Source organism: Vitis vinifera, chromosome 15 (genome assembly GCF_030704535.1).
Source record: "Vitis vinifera cultivar Pinot Noir 40024 chromosome 15, ASM3070453v1".
In the NCBI taxonomy this organism is placed as follows: Eukaryota; Viridiplantae; Streptophyta; class Magnoliopsida; order Vitales; family Vitaceae; genus Vitis; species Vitis vinifera.
The window spans coordinates 17,424,214-17,440,341 of record NC_081819.1 but is presented as its reverse complement, the minus strand read 5'-3'; the positions used below and the strand labels follow the sequence as shown (position 1 = coordinate 17,440,341).

The following is a 16,128-nucleotide window of genomic DNA, read 5'->3' as shown; positions in this document are numbered from 1 at the left end:
CATACTCAAATGTTAGTAAGATTCATATTATTAACAATAAGGAAAAATAGGATTTGATTCATTAATATGAAAATATATAAAAAAAAATAACCTCAAAATTTTAAAATTAGTATTATATTTATCTATTTAAAAATAATTTGATTATTTTCTTTTAGATATTTTATTATTATTATTATTTTATTAAAGTTTCTTTTTTTTTTTTGTGTTTTTTTGTCTATAAACATTATAAAGTAAGAATTTGAAAAATATATATAAATAAATTAATCATAATTAAAACAATTATATAATATTAAAATGATTATTTAATAAACAACCTTATTACTTTTTTTGGTAATTATGATTAAATAGGATTTGTTTTGATAATATCTCTTCTTAAAATTATAGGAAACAAATAAAATATTAATCATATTTAAATAGGATATTTTTTTTACACAATATTTCCTAATAATTCTACGAGGTGTTTGTTTCTAGAGAAAAATAAATCTTAAATAATAAAATAATAATAATAATAATAAAATATTAAAAGAAAATGAAAAATCTATATAAAAGTGTCTAATTTTCAATTGATTTGGATCACATAACATAAAAAATATATTTTTAGAAATAATTAAATGATTTTGTATTTTAAATTATTTTTAAATAGATGAATAAAATACTATTTGAAAATTTTTGAAGTTATTTTTTTCATATATTTTCATATCAGTGGATGAAATCCCACTTTTCCCTTAATGATAAGTAAGTTCACCTTTGGCTAAAAATCATTTGATATTAGCTAATAGGTTAAATTTCAACAAGCCATCTACAAAATGTACTCCAGAATTTATAATAAAAATATAAATCAGTCATTATTCCAGAATTTTCACCTGGTGGTTAAGCGCCGGTTACAGTGAACTAACCTTGACAGACTTCTGTCATTAGTCAGCAATTATTTAAAATCAGAGATCAATGCAAATGATTTTTCAAGAAAAAGGTACTAAGAGTATATTTGTTGCTGTTTTTGAAAACAATTTTTGAGAATAATTTTTAAGAACAGTTTTTTGTATTTTTAGAAAAAAAAATTATGTTTGAAAAATAAATTCTAGAAAACAATTTTTGTTCTAAAAGAAAAACATCTTTTATTGAGTTAATAAAAAAACTTTTTAGAATAAGTAAATAAAAAACATGTTTAAAAGTTATTTTTTAATTAATAAAATATTTTCTTCAATTAACTTGATATTATAAATATATAAATAATTTTCATATGCACAATTCATTTAAATTAAATATATATATATATATATATATATATATATATATATATCATTTTGAAATTTTTATAACCAGTTATAATTTTTTTAAACAAATGATAACTTTGTAACCATGTGTAAGTATACTAATTTCAATAATTTAAAAAAGAAGAAAGAGTTTGCAGATGGGGATGAGGATGGGGGTGTGGTGGTTAGGTGAAACTTACCTTTGTGGAAATACAAAAATTAGCTAAGAAAATATAAAAAGAAGAAATAGAAAACTCGAAAAACAATTTATTCTATGAATAGTAAAAAAATAATGAAAACATCTTTTCATTATTATAAAAAAAAGTGGTTTTTGAGAACTCAGAAAACACACCATTTTCTCCAAACAAGTTTTTTGTATTTTCTGTTTTCAAGAACAGAAAACAGTTATTAAAAATAGGAACAAACATGCCCTAGAAGGAAAATATATGATAGCTTCAAACTTGGGAATCAAAGGAAATACATGCCCCTGTCTCAGTGCAATAGAGTAAGAATTCAAATAAATAAATAAACAAGACAGTTCTGTAATTAACAGTGAATACCATTTACATGAAAGCCTCTTCATTTACAGCACAATCTTGGGTACTTTCGAAGTGACATAAAAGTTGATGAATGTATCAGTTGCCTGCATCTGTTTGAATTTCACTTTGACAAATAAAGTAACAAACACATGGCGAAAACAGAGGATTTGAATGTGAAGGTTGCACACTGCTAATGAAGCAAGAGAGCCTTATCCTGCTCAAAACTGGTCAAGAGGTTTTTATCCAAGGGAATTTCTCATCTTCCATCCTTCAAATTTAAAATTCACCGCTAATAATAATGAATGGCACATTTTCTGTGGTTTCTGGTTTTAGATAAAAGAGAAGCCAGTACATTTTCATGGGAATGAAATGGTAGCTCATGGTTGAAAAAAATGAACATTACTGACCTGATCTCCATTTAAAAGGGAATGGTTTGTCGATCTGGCCAAGATTCTATCTTTTCAAAGTACTTGACAGGCACAACACCATCAAAACCTTCGGTCAAGATGACCTTGTTGTCTGAAATGTAGAGCTTCATTCCATCTACAATTGAATTAGAGACGGGGAAAAAGCATTAGTAGTGTTCTACATCTCTTATACTGTTACAGATAGGATTCATTCTGAACTCCTATAGGAGTTGGACCAATTCATTTTGAATTTAAAGGTATACCTTCCAAAGCTTTTCTGACATCAAGAAAGATCAGAAGATTAACATCACGTCTCATACCTATAAGTATGGAAAAATACTATAAACAGTAAGACGTCAGCCAAAAACTAATACAAAGAAGAGAGATATTCCTGGAGTTACATGATTTATCAAAGTCCAGCAGATATCTTCTTGATTCTCAGACACTATATAATACACAAGGAAGAAAAAAAAAAAAAATTTAAAAAATAAAAAGAAAGCACAAATCAAAAACAAAAACTTTTTTATTGAAATAGCATCCAGTGGGGGTAGAACCATTTAAGGACAAGATGAATCATGTGTTCAGACAAGAGCAAATTCTGACCTTCCAATAGTTCAGATACCCAAGCTCGAAATTTTATATTTTATTTTTGTTTTTGTTATTATTTGTTTATGAAGCTTATCCACAAAGTGATATCCTTCTTTTACCACAATGCAGAATATTCATTTTTAATTCCTTCCTCACAATTCAGTTATGTCCCAAATTGGTCATGAGAGCCCTAAAATCTAACTGCCCAAGGTTGAAAAATAAGTCTGGAATGCATAGATATCTGAAATTCCTTCAAGGAAATTCAAGCAACACTTTTTCCTTTCACTGACACTTTCCCCTTTTGGGGAACAGACCAGGAGCTGATAGTTTCCATTTGAGGTCCCTATGCACCTCACTAAAAGGTTAAGACAACCACAATGGAATTTTCTGTAGATACAAAGATTAAAGGAGATGCCAAGATTAAAGGACCTGCCATCATAAACATTTGGGGAACCCACCTAGTAGCATTGATCTATCTATTCCCACCCCATCACACACCCTATTCCCCTCCTCTCTTCTTCTGGTTCGTTAATCATGCTGGAAAATAATACAAATGATTAAAGGATGCCAGAGGCCACAGCATTGGGATTGTTTCAGAAAACAGTATCATGAATGGTAAAATGATTACATAGAGATTTCTTTGGATATCATACCACTAATTACTTCCCCATCCATTGGCAAGCCACATGAGAAGTGAACATGCAATCTCTTCATGCGTTTGAGACCAGACTCCAAAATTGATTCCAGATTCCTCTTATAGCTTCCATGGACACACACTACATATTACAGGGAAGCAAAATATAGAAAAACAAAGACATACTCAAAACATAATATAGAACTCTTGAGATTCTAACTTCAAAATACAAAAAAATTCATATGCAAATGTACATACCAGTAACTTCTTCAGCCGAAAGGATTGGTTTTAGCAAGCTTTCAGATTCAACTATCTGCTAAGTGCACATAAGAATCCATATGAATTGTTGATATCATGCAAACTTAATTAAATGCTCCATCCAACAATACAAAGCATGAACAAATCAAAGAAGAAACATCAAGATTCCATGTTAGGCTAATAACATATGACAAAGAAAAAGAGCATCAGTATTAACATATTGATAGATCAAGGTAAATAATTAAAATTTGTGCAATGTCATCATTCCAAACAAAACCAGTATCACTTTTTACGTCCCAATGTTCAAAATTTGATTTCTCTGAAGATAATTTATTTATCAGTACACAGAAGCAAAATCCTAAGTATAAACATATAGTTCTAAAATTCTTCATTCAATTCATTTGATGATTAATTCAGTCAGATATGTGATAATGTAATCCAGTGAAATAAACAATTTTGAGTGAATTAATTAAAACCAAGTATGATTTTCAAGTGAATCAATTAAACTGCTAAGAGCTTAAGATTAAAACTACTTATCTAGTTCAGTATAATGGCATCAATTAAGACTAGACTGACTACGTAAGGACAATATCAAGGACTTGAAGATGAATGATTATTGAGAGGACCGCAACATTAGTAACTAACTAGTAGTATATGTACATTAAGAAAGTGCCTAGTACCTGACAGAGCAATTGTAGGGACAACACTAGACATTTCAATAACCATGAAAATAAATAAATCTATTTGTTCAAAGTAAGTGTAAGTTAACAGGGTGGCATTTTTAAAATCAATGTTAAAAATTCCCAAAAGCTTCTGAGGGGAAGCTACCAGTGAGCATCTGTTTTGAATTTAGTTTTTGGGTTGCCTTTGCATTGACATCTATTCTTTTAATCTTTTCACATTGGACACTTGGTCCTCATTTGTACATGGTTGATTTTCCCTTTTTCTTTTTAATTTGGATCTGTTATAAAACAAAGTCTTGTTTCCTATTTAGAAAAAAGGTGTTACAAAAGTTCTTTCAGAATTGGGCACTCAGATAAGGCGGTGTCCTATTACTTAGGATTTTCTGCTGCATGGAAAAAAGTAGGTTGTTATGCAGAAGGGTGGGTCAGTGTTTTGTTTCAAACTTATATTTAACATCCCTGTGACGTAAAATGGTTCTAAACTTATGATCTGATATGAGTTATAGTGAGTACAACTCATGATTTTCCATTCTGAATGCAGCTTCACACACATAAAATGATAAAAATAGTCTGACACATGGAGCAAGCACAATAGATGAATTTTTTTTAACGGGTAAAGTAGGATAGCAAGCACACTTGAATGATGAGGCCAACTACCCTTCAATCATAACTAATTTGTAATCAACCAATAACCAACTGGTCAAGTACAGAGTCAAAGCTGAAATAAGTGTAGAAAACAGCATTGAACTTTACTGCCTAGAAGAGATCCATAACAATGGAGTTCAATTAAAATTTATGAAAAATTTATAGGAAAGTTCAAAGGATATGAAGGGATGTTTTCAAATCTATAGACACATGCTCACAATAAACTGTAAGCTAGTTTCAAACAATTTCTAGCAAACTATAAACCCTATAAAAGAACAAATTTGGTTTAATAGAGGAATCACCGTTACTGTGTGCCCTTGGTTTGCCCGAATCAAAAGCTCCCCATTTTCTTCTAGGAGGCTAAATCGCTGCTTATTATCCTTCCTGACAGCCTTTAGAAAATGCATTAAATATACATTATGGGGGAGCAATTTATGTGAAATACAGAGGACCTTGAAATAAATATGTTTATGTCAAAGCGGTTTATGCCAAATATAGAGGACCATTAAACAACAAGACTATGGGTATTAACATTATAAGTTTCAAATGCTGGACTACGTTCCATGGAAACAGACACAGGATATAGACATGATATGCCAAGTGTAGGGACCCCTCCCCTTGGGAAACACGTGGCACGCAGCTCATGGTGACGCGTGACACGTGTTATCAGCCGGACCATCATCATCTGGATTCCCCTAAGGATATGCATGGTGCAGTTATCCTATCCGGACCGCCTCAAGGAAAGGCAAACGACGTTTCAGCTTCTCTCCTATCCAAGGAAGAGCAAACGACGCTGGCAGAGCGTAGACATCCGGATAGTCTCCACAACACATCCGGATAATCAGCATGAGCCATCCGGATATAAATCGTCTGGATGGTCAATTAAAGTAAAACGAGTCTTACACGCAATCACAACAAGCAGCCATGGCCCACATCTTGTCACCTGCAGAGTGAGAAGACAAGATGAAGTGATAGCAAGTCACTTCCCACGATCATTCTACATGATCACCTACCACGATCTCTGACAGTCGCGTCACCTACCATGGTTCCTGACAGCCGCTCGTAGGGTGATGATGTCCCTGCTGCTACTTAATGTCATCATGACAACATAAAACATCTCCTCACCATTAATGAGAGGAACAGTACCCTTAAAGCTGTATATATAAGTCTTCACACGAAGAAGAACTCGGGCTCTCCCTCTCTGAGTAACCTCCTGATACCTAGTAAAAAGCCAACTGCCTCATATATCTTCCTCTCTTACCATGGCTAACAAAACCATCGGAGGGTGTGTCCGGACACCCTGTCCGGATGCCTTTTGCAGGTACAACCGCTGAATCAAGAACCCTTTGTGTGTTGAGAATCGCGTGTCCATCCATCTAGCAGCAACGTGGACCACCGGATACGCGAGGCGACAACACCAAGGATGAGCCAACAGAACAAATTCTTAAAAGGAGGTAAACATAGACATGGGGAGTATGAATGTAGCTACATACACATCCTCCTCCTACCCCTCCTCTCTTATTATTCTTTTATTTCAATTATTACTTTATTTACAATTAAACATAACATTTATATTAAGAAAAAAGGGACTATGTCCCTATGTATTCATAGGCCTTATGCACAAGTCTGACATGTTTCCAGGTGCACTAGAGGAGTGCTTGACATGGAAATAACCCAGCCTTAGAAATTTCCATGTGTTAAAATCTGTGATGTAAAATTGGCTGGCAGAATAAATATACAGTATTAGGGATGGATTTCAAACCTCATTCAGTTAGACTCACTTTGGTCCACTGAAAAAGAATGAAACATAGTCTCAACATAAGCAATATAGGATCAAACCTTTTACAACAGGTGGAAGGGAAAAAAAAAACAAACATAAGAAAATAGAAGGTCCAAATAATGAATGCATGACAAATATGGGTAATATTGTAAAACACAGTTCACTTATGCCACATCTGTTTAGATTGAATAACAAATCAGGAAATGTGAAATTATGCAGGTAAATTAGACTTTGTTTAGTTAAGAGAAAATGAGTAACACTTGTGTCCAACATGTTTTTGAAAATGGCATCCCAAAAATAAATAATGAAGCCTTGTTCCATCATTTTGAATAGGCATACAACTGTTATCAACAAAATGTACATGACAATAGGAACTTTTACAGAATAACTCCTAGAATATATTTTAGCCAAACACAAACAGATAGCTAGTTAAATGGGGACAGAGAAAGAGATTTTAAAAGTATTTAAAAAACCAACCTCCCTAATATCATCAATTGTGTGCGATCTTAATGGGATATTGGCAAATGTTTTCATATTCAGCTTTAGCAAATCTTCAACTCTGATATACCCATCGCTCCGCATATTCAAGTTTAACTCAGATGCCATATGCCGTAATATACGAGTCCTGAGAATATCACATAGAACAAACTGCTAAGATAACATACACAATGAGTTGTCTTAAAATTCACTATTAACCCCAGCACTTCCTCTGAATGTTGAAAAACAAAAATATGACATGACAAGTTGGAATTCTGAACAGGTGGAGGTTGGAATGATGAAAGCAAGCTTCCAAGCTTTCATTTTCTTTTTCCTCCTATTTAACAGTAATCAAAAGGACCATGATGTTTGGCCATAGAGAAAAAGACAGAATGAGAAAACAAAATACACTTCTATATCTCAGTTGAAATCTGATAAAATCAAAATATTCATTGGAGAGTACATAATAAGAATAGAACCCAAGTATAAGTTGAGTTGGCTTTTGATTTTGCTAGAAACTGAAATAAGACAAGACTCGAGATCAAAATATTACTTCCTTCTTTTTTGGTCTTAGACTAAGTTGTTTATAGATGAAGGACCTTTACCTTTATTCAATTTTTTTGATTGGTTGGATTCTAGATGAGGGTGGTTAAGTTTTTTGTTTCCCCTCTTCTTTTTTGCTCTTGCCTTTAGGAGCCTTATTCTCCCTGCATGCTTTGGGTCGGCCTTTGGGTGCCCTTTATTCTATATACTATCTTGCTGTGCTTTTACCTATCAAAAAAATATTACTTCCATCTTTTTTTTCCCTGGTTTTCTGACCAACCCAAAAGAAGGGTAAAAGAAAACAAAAGGATGCAAATAAAGCTCAATAGTTAAATATTTGTGGAATATCTTTTAATTTACAAGCACCAAAAATAAGCATAATTTACTTGAGAATTCACAGTTGAAACTCAACAACTGAGAGAATGAAATTGAAATAAAATTAGAAGGTTTAGTCATGCTTACAACAGTCTCCCAAGAGCGTCAATTTTATCTTTGCCAGAACCGCCACCACCACCACCACGGCCTCTTGATCTTTCTCGATCATCCCTCATGGTCCCACCTCTTCCCCTACCACCACTACCACAAAAGTAAAAATACCGCGTAAGCTAAATCACCATCATCGACCCGTTTGATTGGTGAGAAAGTTCAGGAAAAGAAAGGTTAAATTTTTGCATCTCAGATTTTTCACTTTAACACAACCAGTTGACTTTTTCGAATCGAATTTTTCATTTTCCAGAGAGAAAAAGCAACATAAAACATAAAAGTCATATTCTTTTCCACAATTTTATCGGCAACCAAACAGAATAGAAACAAAAGAATTAAGGCCTAACTGCGCCTAATACAGCTATTTAACTTAGTCCATTCGAGTCTTTCATTTTTTGAACATAAATTTCGATTCTTTTCGTTTCCGGGGTTTTCTTGGGAAACCAAACAGAGGGTAAGAAAAGAATTACCTTCTACTGGAATGAGCAAAAGCAGAGAAGGAAGAGCTCTTAGCGCTGTTGTTCTCCATTGAAACTAGGGCGCCAAAACGAGTCAGCAGGGACAGGGATGATGGAGTGGGCGTGACAGGTGGCAGGCATACATAGCAGTAACGCAAAAATCGAATGCCGTTACCGGTGACAGAAGCCCACATGGATCGGTGGGTGCAGTCCGGGGGTCGGAGCTGTATAGGCTATACTAGTATATTGAATTCTGCCATGGCGGTGAATCCGGTGATTGGTGTTTATGGGTGTTCTATCCAAAAATATCAAATCCAGAAATACTATCTAAGCCCAAGCCCACATGAAATCCAGGATAGTGTCAATCAAAGCCGCCCAACAGCAAAATCAAAGCCCAAAGTGAGTGTCTCAATAAAATTTTCGGAATTATCTATGATGAATCTTATGATTCAAATTATTTTTATATAGTATTAGACTCCTAAGGATTTTTAACATATAAATTTCACCTTAATAGTTTAGTACAAAAATTCTAAAGAAATTGATAAAAAAAAATAGAGCGGTTCAACTAAGATAGTTTTTAATCACTTAATTTTCTAAAAGATATGAGATATACGTTAAGTTCTTATTTGGTTAAAATGTACATGATTTATGTTGAGCTAAAAAAATGAATATTATCTTACCATTCATAAATTATATATTATCATGCCTATAACCAATGACACCATATATCATATTATGATGTAATAAATTATTGAACTTTCTAGACATTGATATCTGATGAGCATGATAACACATACACCTACAAGGTGTTTCGTGCATTTTTGTTTTGAGACTCCACACCACTCATGTTACCAGATGAGGTGTAACGACCCGCTCTCAACCATGTAATTATTGTTTGTTCTGGATCCAAAAAGGGTCATCACGACTTTAAAACATGTCGACAAGATTAAGGGGAATTCATACTTATATAACACTCCTATATCCCTATGCAGACATAATGTCCTCGTAGGTAATGTTCACTTTTAACCTAAACGAAGTCTCACAACTTTAAAACACATTTATAAAATTAAGATAAATTCATACTTATATAGCACTAAAAACTTTCCATCTTATCTGATGGGGGATGTCACGAGAGGTCTTAAGATGAAATTATGTTTTCTAATGTTAGGCTAAGGGTAGAGCCCAGAGTGGTAAGGTACGCTCTATTGTGCCTTTAATAGGATGACCAAGAGATGAACTCTTTGGTATTATGATTCGAGGTAGTGAGACCATAAAAACAATGTAGATGTAGGGGTTCATAAGTAGTAGGCTTTTGAATAGTTGTTTGATCGACCATAGATATGTCCATATTTATGATTACATGTTTTGCATCTCATACATTTTTCAAATGCTATTATAATTATTCTATGCTAGTTTCTAATTATATATATATAGATATGTTTTAGAATTGTCTTTGATATGGACTAACCATTATAACACTTGTATATTGTAACCATTCACCAGACCTTGTATTCACCTCGTAAATTTAATTTTTTTTTCCCAGGTAAGTAAGGACCTTTGTATTCTTATTAAGGAGATATAATCAGCTTTAAAGAGCTAGTCACTAGACAACTAGTCTTTGTTAGACTTGTGGAAAAACTTATTTTTATTATGTATTTTAGTTTAATTTAGTTATTATCAATCACATGGCTCATCTTGTATAACTTACTTATGCTACTACTGTTACATTTAATCATTGTTTTATTAATATTATCTAATTGAATTTCATTCCTTTCATACTCTATTTATTTGTTAGAATGATGATTTTATTCTAAGTAGGCCCCTATTAATATGGGTTGCTACACTAGTAATCTAATTATTCGCTGATCAAATGAAATAGAACAAACGAGAATTTTTCGTTTTCTCACAATAAATCATAAAAAACAAAAGAAAATCTTGTATGATGAATTTTTATTATAACAAGTACAAAAGTAAATAAAAACAACAAATTGTCTTATGTGTCCACTCAACGATAAACTATTGTAGATATTAGAGAATATCTTCCAACAATATTATCCAACACAAATGATCTCCTTCAACCCAATTCCAAATGTCTCATCTTTGATCTTTCAATTGATCTAAAATACATTCAAGACATAGTTTGATAGTGGTGATTATGAGGAGACCAAAAAATGTTTTACACTAAGGAATTGATTGATGCGGTTATAGAGTTTCAAATGGGTGAAGACTTTAATGAAATGGGCCTGGACTCACTGTAAAAGTGGGCTTAAAGAAATTAGCAAAATGGAAGCCCATAAACTAATAGAAGTCTTCCAAAAAAAAAACAAAAAAAGTTTGACACAAGACAAACCATCGGTCCCTTAATTCGCGTTGGTCTTGTTTGAGGTTTTTTTCAAATTTAGACAACTTTGGGTCGCTTTTAAGGAGTTTAATAAGGTTTTAGGTCATTAGGCTTCTTTTATATCTTTACGTTTGTCATGGTATGCAAAAAATAGTTAGGTGTGATTTGATTAAATTTTAATATTATATTTAATTAGCGAAGACGACTTAAAGTTAAATTGTACACAGAACTTAAAACTTATTATTTAAGTGAAAATTAATAAAACTAATTTTTTTTCTTAAACCGATAAATTGACATATTTGCCATCTTCAAAATATAAAATAATATTTTATTATTAAAAAATACATAAATAATATACTAGAATTGACATTATTGAAATGTCAAATAATATTCATAATTTTATTTAAGTCAAAATTAAAACTGAAAATTAAAGATCAATGGTCAATCCACTTAATAATTTTGATTGGCAAGTTGGTCTAGCGAATATTTCTTTAGAGATTCTTCAATACAACACCTATACTACCTATATTTTCCAATTGAATTGAACATGGAATGATATATGGAGTATTGTCATGGAAACTCTTCAACACTAAAGAGCAACAAGTGAAACTTTTGTCTTTCCTCGGAGGTTGATGAAAACAAGATTTTTATGCTCTAAGACACGTTAAAAAACGTTACACAAATAGTAGGACATCATTCAATTAGAGTAATTTCGTAAAATCATTCAATCTTGTAATCCAAACACGTGTAAGTCATGATATAGGAAAAAACCAAGATATCAATTTGATACCTACCAAAATTTCAATTTTCACCATTAAGATTACACAAACAAATTCAAGTAACTGAAAGAATGTACAAAATTTAGATTAGAAACAAAAAGTGAAATGAAGGTTTAAATGAATTAGATCAAGATATAAAACAATGAAACCAAAATGAATATATGACATAACTTGATTGATTGTACTTTTTGATAAATATCGATTCAATACTCTAAATGGACCCATAATATAAACCAATTCCAACCTTACGATTTGAAAATCAAACTTTGATGAAATTTCATTTACTCAATAAAGTAGAAAACATACAATCAACCAACTTAGAAACCATAACTTAACTAGCTAGAATCAACCTACAATGTGAAACAACTAATCTAACAACACATTTATAACTACTCTTTGTATGTATGCTTTCATATAAAACCTAGTATTGAGATTTCAATTCTCTCTTCATCGTCATCTAAGTCGAAGATTTTGGATGCAAATGGCTAATGGACCATCTCCTTTAATCCCATTTCTAGTACTAATCACTTTAGGAATAGTCATTTATAGACAAACCCTCCTAACAAGCGTTTTGATGATCTTGAACCTAGAGCAAACAATCTTTGATTTCGTTCTAGCAATTTCTCTTTTGGTCTTTCTAATGGCATATTTCATCATTGGATCAATCACTATTTCTCTTGTGTTGATGCTCATAGTCTACCTCGTTAGCAAAATGCTCCTTTGGCCGTTGATATTGATATTGATATCGATAATTCTCCTTGTCAACAACTATTTACCTCCATTGCAAGGGCTTCCACAAGGTCAAGAGATGGATGGAAGAAGTGAAGAAAGGGGGTGGGGGTTCATACTTCTTTCTTTCATCTTCCTTGTGCTCTACGGCTTGTTGTATGAAGGAGAGGGATATGACTTGGGAGTTGCACTGTTAGCTATTCTATTCTTCATCTTGTACAATATGTTGTATTAGTTCATATATTTGTTGTAAATACTTTCAAAGATTTTAGTCATTTCTCAGAAAAAAGCAGGAAAATGACAATTTTCCAGGAAAATCAGGACAGCCCATGGCCCAACCTGAATGTTACAACAGTTTGGGCTGTTGAGGTGGGCTTAGGTTGGGTTGATTCGTGCCCATTCTCACCATTGGCCACCCGAGCCTTCTGAATAAAGGACCAGGAAAGACTCATACCCAAATGGAAGAAACAAAATTTCTCAAAAAATATTCTCAACTTTGGGGAGGTTTGATCGAAGGCAAATGAAGTTACTACTCGAATTCATGTTAGTCACGCTCAAAAGTAACTAGACCCGATTACCTTCCAAACATGATCAAATTACTTTCTGAATTTGATGTGATTACTTTCCAATGCAATCAATTTACTTTGATAATGCGATCAAATTATTTTGGTGGGCTTGAATTGAGTTTTTATGATCCGAACTCAATTTGAGTTAAATCGTCAAGATTCGAATAATCTGAATTTGAAGAAGTAAATAAATATATGACTCAAATCGAGAATTTTAAATTAAAGGACGGATTAGATTCCTTTAAATTGAATATTTCTCAATTCAAATAATTATTTAAAAAAAATCACCTCATATGCCGTTAAACAAAAATCACCAACAAGATTGTCTTGTCCAAATATCACAACAAAACAAACTATAAATGTTTTTATAATTAATACATACATGCATACACAAATATAAACACGATATCTAATATTTGTTGACTTAAAAAAAGTCGTAAAAAACCGCATCCGCCAACAGATCACACATCATATTGAATACTTCAATCACAAAATAATAGACAAAAACATTCCAAAATTAAATAAAACAAAAGATGCTAACAATTATTTGTACCCAAATTAACCATGCATGTATATGTCTTGATTTCTCTCATCTTCTCTTATATTTTTTCTTGGTAGTAGTTGCAAAGGAACAAACCCGTGATCTCAATGTGACGGCACTGTGTCATGGGAGTCACCTAGTAGTAGTAGGCTTAACCTATGCATAATATTTTTTGTCATGGGGCATGTGATCCAATGAGAAATGGATTATTTTTCATGGATATATTAATGCCGGGGTGTCCCTATAAAACTAAGGAACAAGCTTATATTATTTTTTTGATAAGAATGATAATGTTTTGTTAAAGTCTCCCTTAGCTTTTTAGTGGGGAGAGAAGTGGGGGAGAGGCAATATGGTAGGTTTTCTCATGTGTTTTCTAATCATAAGGTGTAGTCATCAATAAAACAAATCAATGAGCTTTTATTACTTCATTAAAAGTCACAAAAGTCATATTTGCCTTCTAACATTATTACTTCTTTGAACTTTGTTACCAAGGTTTATAATAATTTTTATTTATTTATCATTTTTATAACTATGCTAACCGTCTTATAACAATGAACATCGGGTAAATTCAAGGTATTAATAGTGACGAAATTTAAACTCAGAACCATATGTCATTAAGATCATGTCCAATAGTCATTATGATCAACTGAATTACCTTATATATATATTTAAAACAATAATAATAATTTCTATATAAAATATCATAATTTTTATATAAAGAGAACGGACTTAACTTATATTCTTAGAAATTATTTTTAAAATTTGAAATAATAATTTTTTTAATATTTTAGTTTTTAAATGTCATTATCTTTTTATAAATAAAAAAGAAAAACATATCCAGATAACATCTAATTTGGATATTTTAAAAATATTTACCATCTCTTCTTGTCACTAAGCTTATGTTTAAATAGTATAATATTGCTATTATAAAAGTTTTTTTTTAATATGAATAATTTTGTATTATAATCAAGGTTCGCGACAAAAAATAATATTTTTTTAAATTTTATATTTAAGGCTTCTTAATTCAAATTTTCTTTTAATAAAATAATTCAATTCTTATTAATTTAAAACTAAAGTTTTAATTGTTTAAAAGTCAATCCAAATAGTAGCTAAAACAGATAAAAAGTTTGCACATGCCAAACCTAATAAAAATTCAAGTATTATGCATAAACAAATCTTATAACAAGTAATAGAAGTATAAACAAATGGATAATTATGTATAGTGTTTTTGTGTTTGTGGGTTGCTTGAGGAGAAGGGTGTCTTGAGAGGAGAGAAAGGAACATGCCACCATGCTTTTGAGACTTGAGACTTGGGAGGGAGGGAGGGAGATTGGATGAAATTTTTGAATAAAAAAAAAAACACTTGGACAAAGGAAGGGGAGAGAGAAAGAGAGAGAGAGAGAGAGGCAAAGAGGGTTTAAGATGGGTCACTTTCCACTTGATAGAGGGAGAGAGAGAGAGTTGTTGTTAGTGATCACATGGGAGACTCCATAAACTAAGCCTTCTCACTGACATGTCCAAATCATGGTTTTCCTAAACAATTCATGCCAGACCTATGCATGTCCCCTCTTCCTCCCCACATTAATACCCAATACTTCAATCTTGTCTACTCTACTCAACAACCCCACTTCCCCATTTCCCCTATTTGCCCTTTCCCTTTCCTAACATTGTCTTTACCCTACCCATCTTCTCCTTCCTTTCTTATAGGGAAAGTGACCCTTTTCAAGGGCACTCCCAAACCTTTACCAATCCAAGCATGTAACCCATTTTGGCCCCCCATACAAAACATGGCAAATTTGAAAGCAACCTTGAGATGAAAACATGTTAACCATGGGCCTTTGATGTTTTTGCAGTGTGGTATTCACACAACATGGAAAACCCATTACTTCTTTACTGGTGCCCTACACTTCTGTCCCACCCTTTAAATAGCTTGTTGCCAAATTATATGATTTGACTGATTGAAAGGCAGAGCCACCACAATTTGCTTCTCTGGGTTTCTTTGCAATTTCACTCTCCTCACCCCCTTCAAAATCTAAACCTTCCGCCTAAGTCACCCTCCATCTTTTGTAATTCTTAAACTCATTTGAGAGGTTTTTAATTTTTTAATTTTTTTTTTGGTGTCCCATAGAAAAGCAACCCTAAAATTCCCCCAAGGGTGAGGTAATAATTATTCCTTACTTGTTTAGGATGGTGTTCCAATGGTAGATGTCATTAATATTAATCCAAAGTTTAGCTTCAATATGAAGTCCAAGGGTACTCAAGTGTAAGAAAATTATTGAAAATTAAAGGATTGTGTTTTGTAAGAGAGGGGTAAGATAATAAACTAATGTTTGAAGTTCTAACTAGGAAGCCATTGATAGAGATAAAGAGAAACAAAAACAATTCTCTTCCAAGTTTGGTATAATAGCCTCAAACATTAGAGGA

At 32.3% G+C, this 16,128-nt stretch overlaps 1 protein-coding gene across 2 annotated transcripts; it reads right to left on the bottom strand.

Moving 5' to 3' along the window:
- Positions 1 to 1,745: 1,745 nt before the first annotated feature.
- On the bottom strand, positions 1,746 to 9,112 carry LOC132252505 (uncharacterized). 2 transcript variants are annotated; one of them, XM_010663366.3, is made up of 9 exons: positions 8,761 to 9,112; positions 8,270 to 8,383; positions 7,265 to 7,412; positions 5,310 to 5,399; positions 3,680 to 3,734; positions 3,441 to 3,563; positions 2,463 to 2,519; positions 2,200 to 2,335; positions 1,746 to 2,060 (listed from the first exon to the last, which is right to left on the bottom strand). In XM_010663366.3, exons 1-8 carry the CDS (start codon positions 8,940 to 8,942, stop codon positions 2,211 to 2,213), a joined length of 894 nt encoding a protein of 297 aa, XP_010661668.1. In that variant the 5' UTR covers positions 8,943 to 9,112; the 3' UTR covers positions 1,746 to 2,060; positions 2,200 to 2,210. The 2 variants fall into 2 exon arrangements, with proteins under 2 accessions (XP_010661668.1, XP_019081195.1); XM_019225650.2 differs by having other exon boundaries at positions 1,746 to 2,335.
- Positions 9,113 to 16,128: the final 7,016 nt, after the last annotated feature.

What these genes read in the sequence shown, in the direction of transcription:
- LOC132252505 (XM_019225650.2), bottom strand. Translation starts at nt 8,942, where the DNA reads ATGTGGGCTTCTGTCACCGGTAACGGCATTCGATTTTTGCGTTACTGC. An exon ending in TTTGCTCATTCCAGTAGAAG is followed by an intron (nt 8,384 to 8,760) that starts GTAATTCTTTTC and finishes CTTTTGTGGTAG; the next exon opens with TGGTGGTAGGGGAAGAGGTG. An exon ending in GACGCTCTTGGGAGACTGTT is followed by an intron (nt 7,413 to 8,269) that starts GTAAGCATGACT and finishes TGATATTCTCAG; the next exon opens with GACTCGTATATTACGGCATA.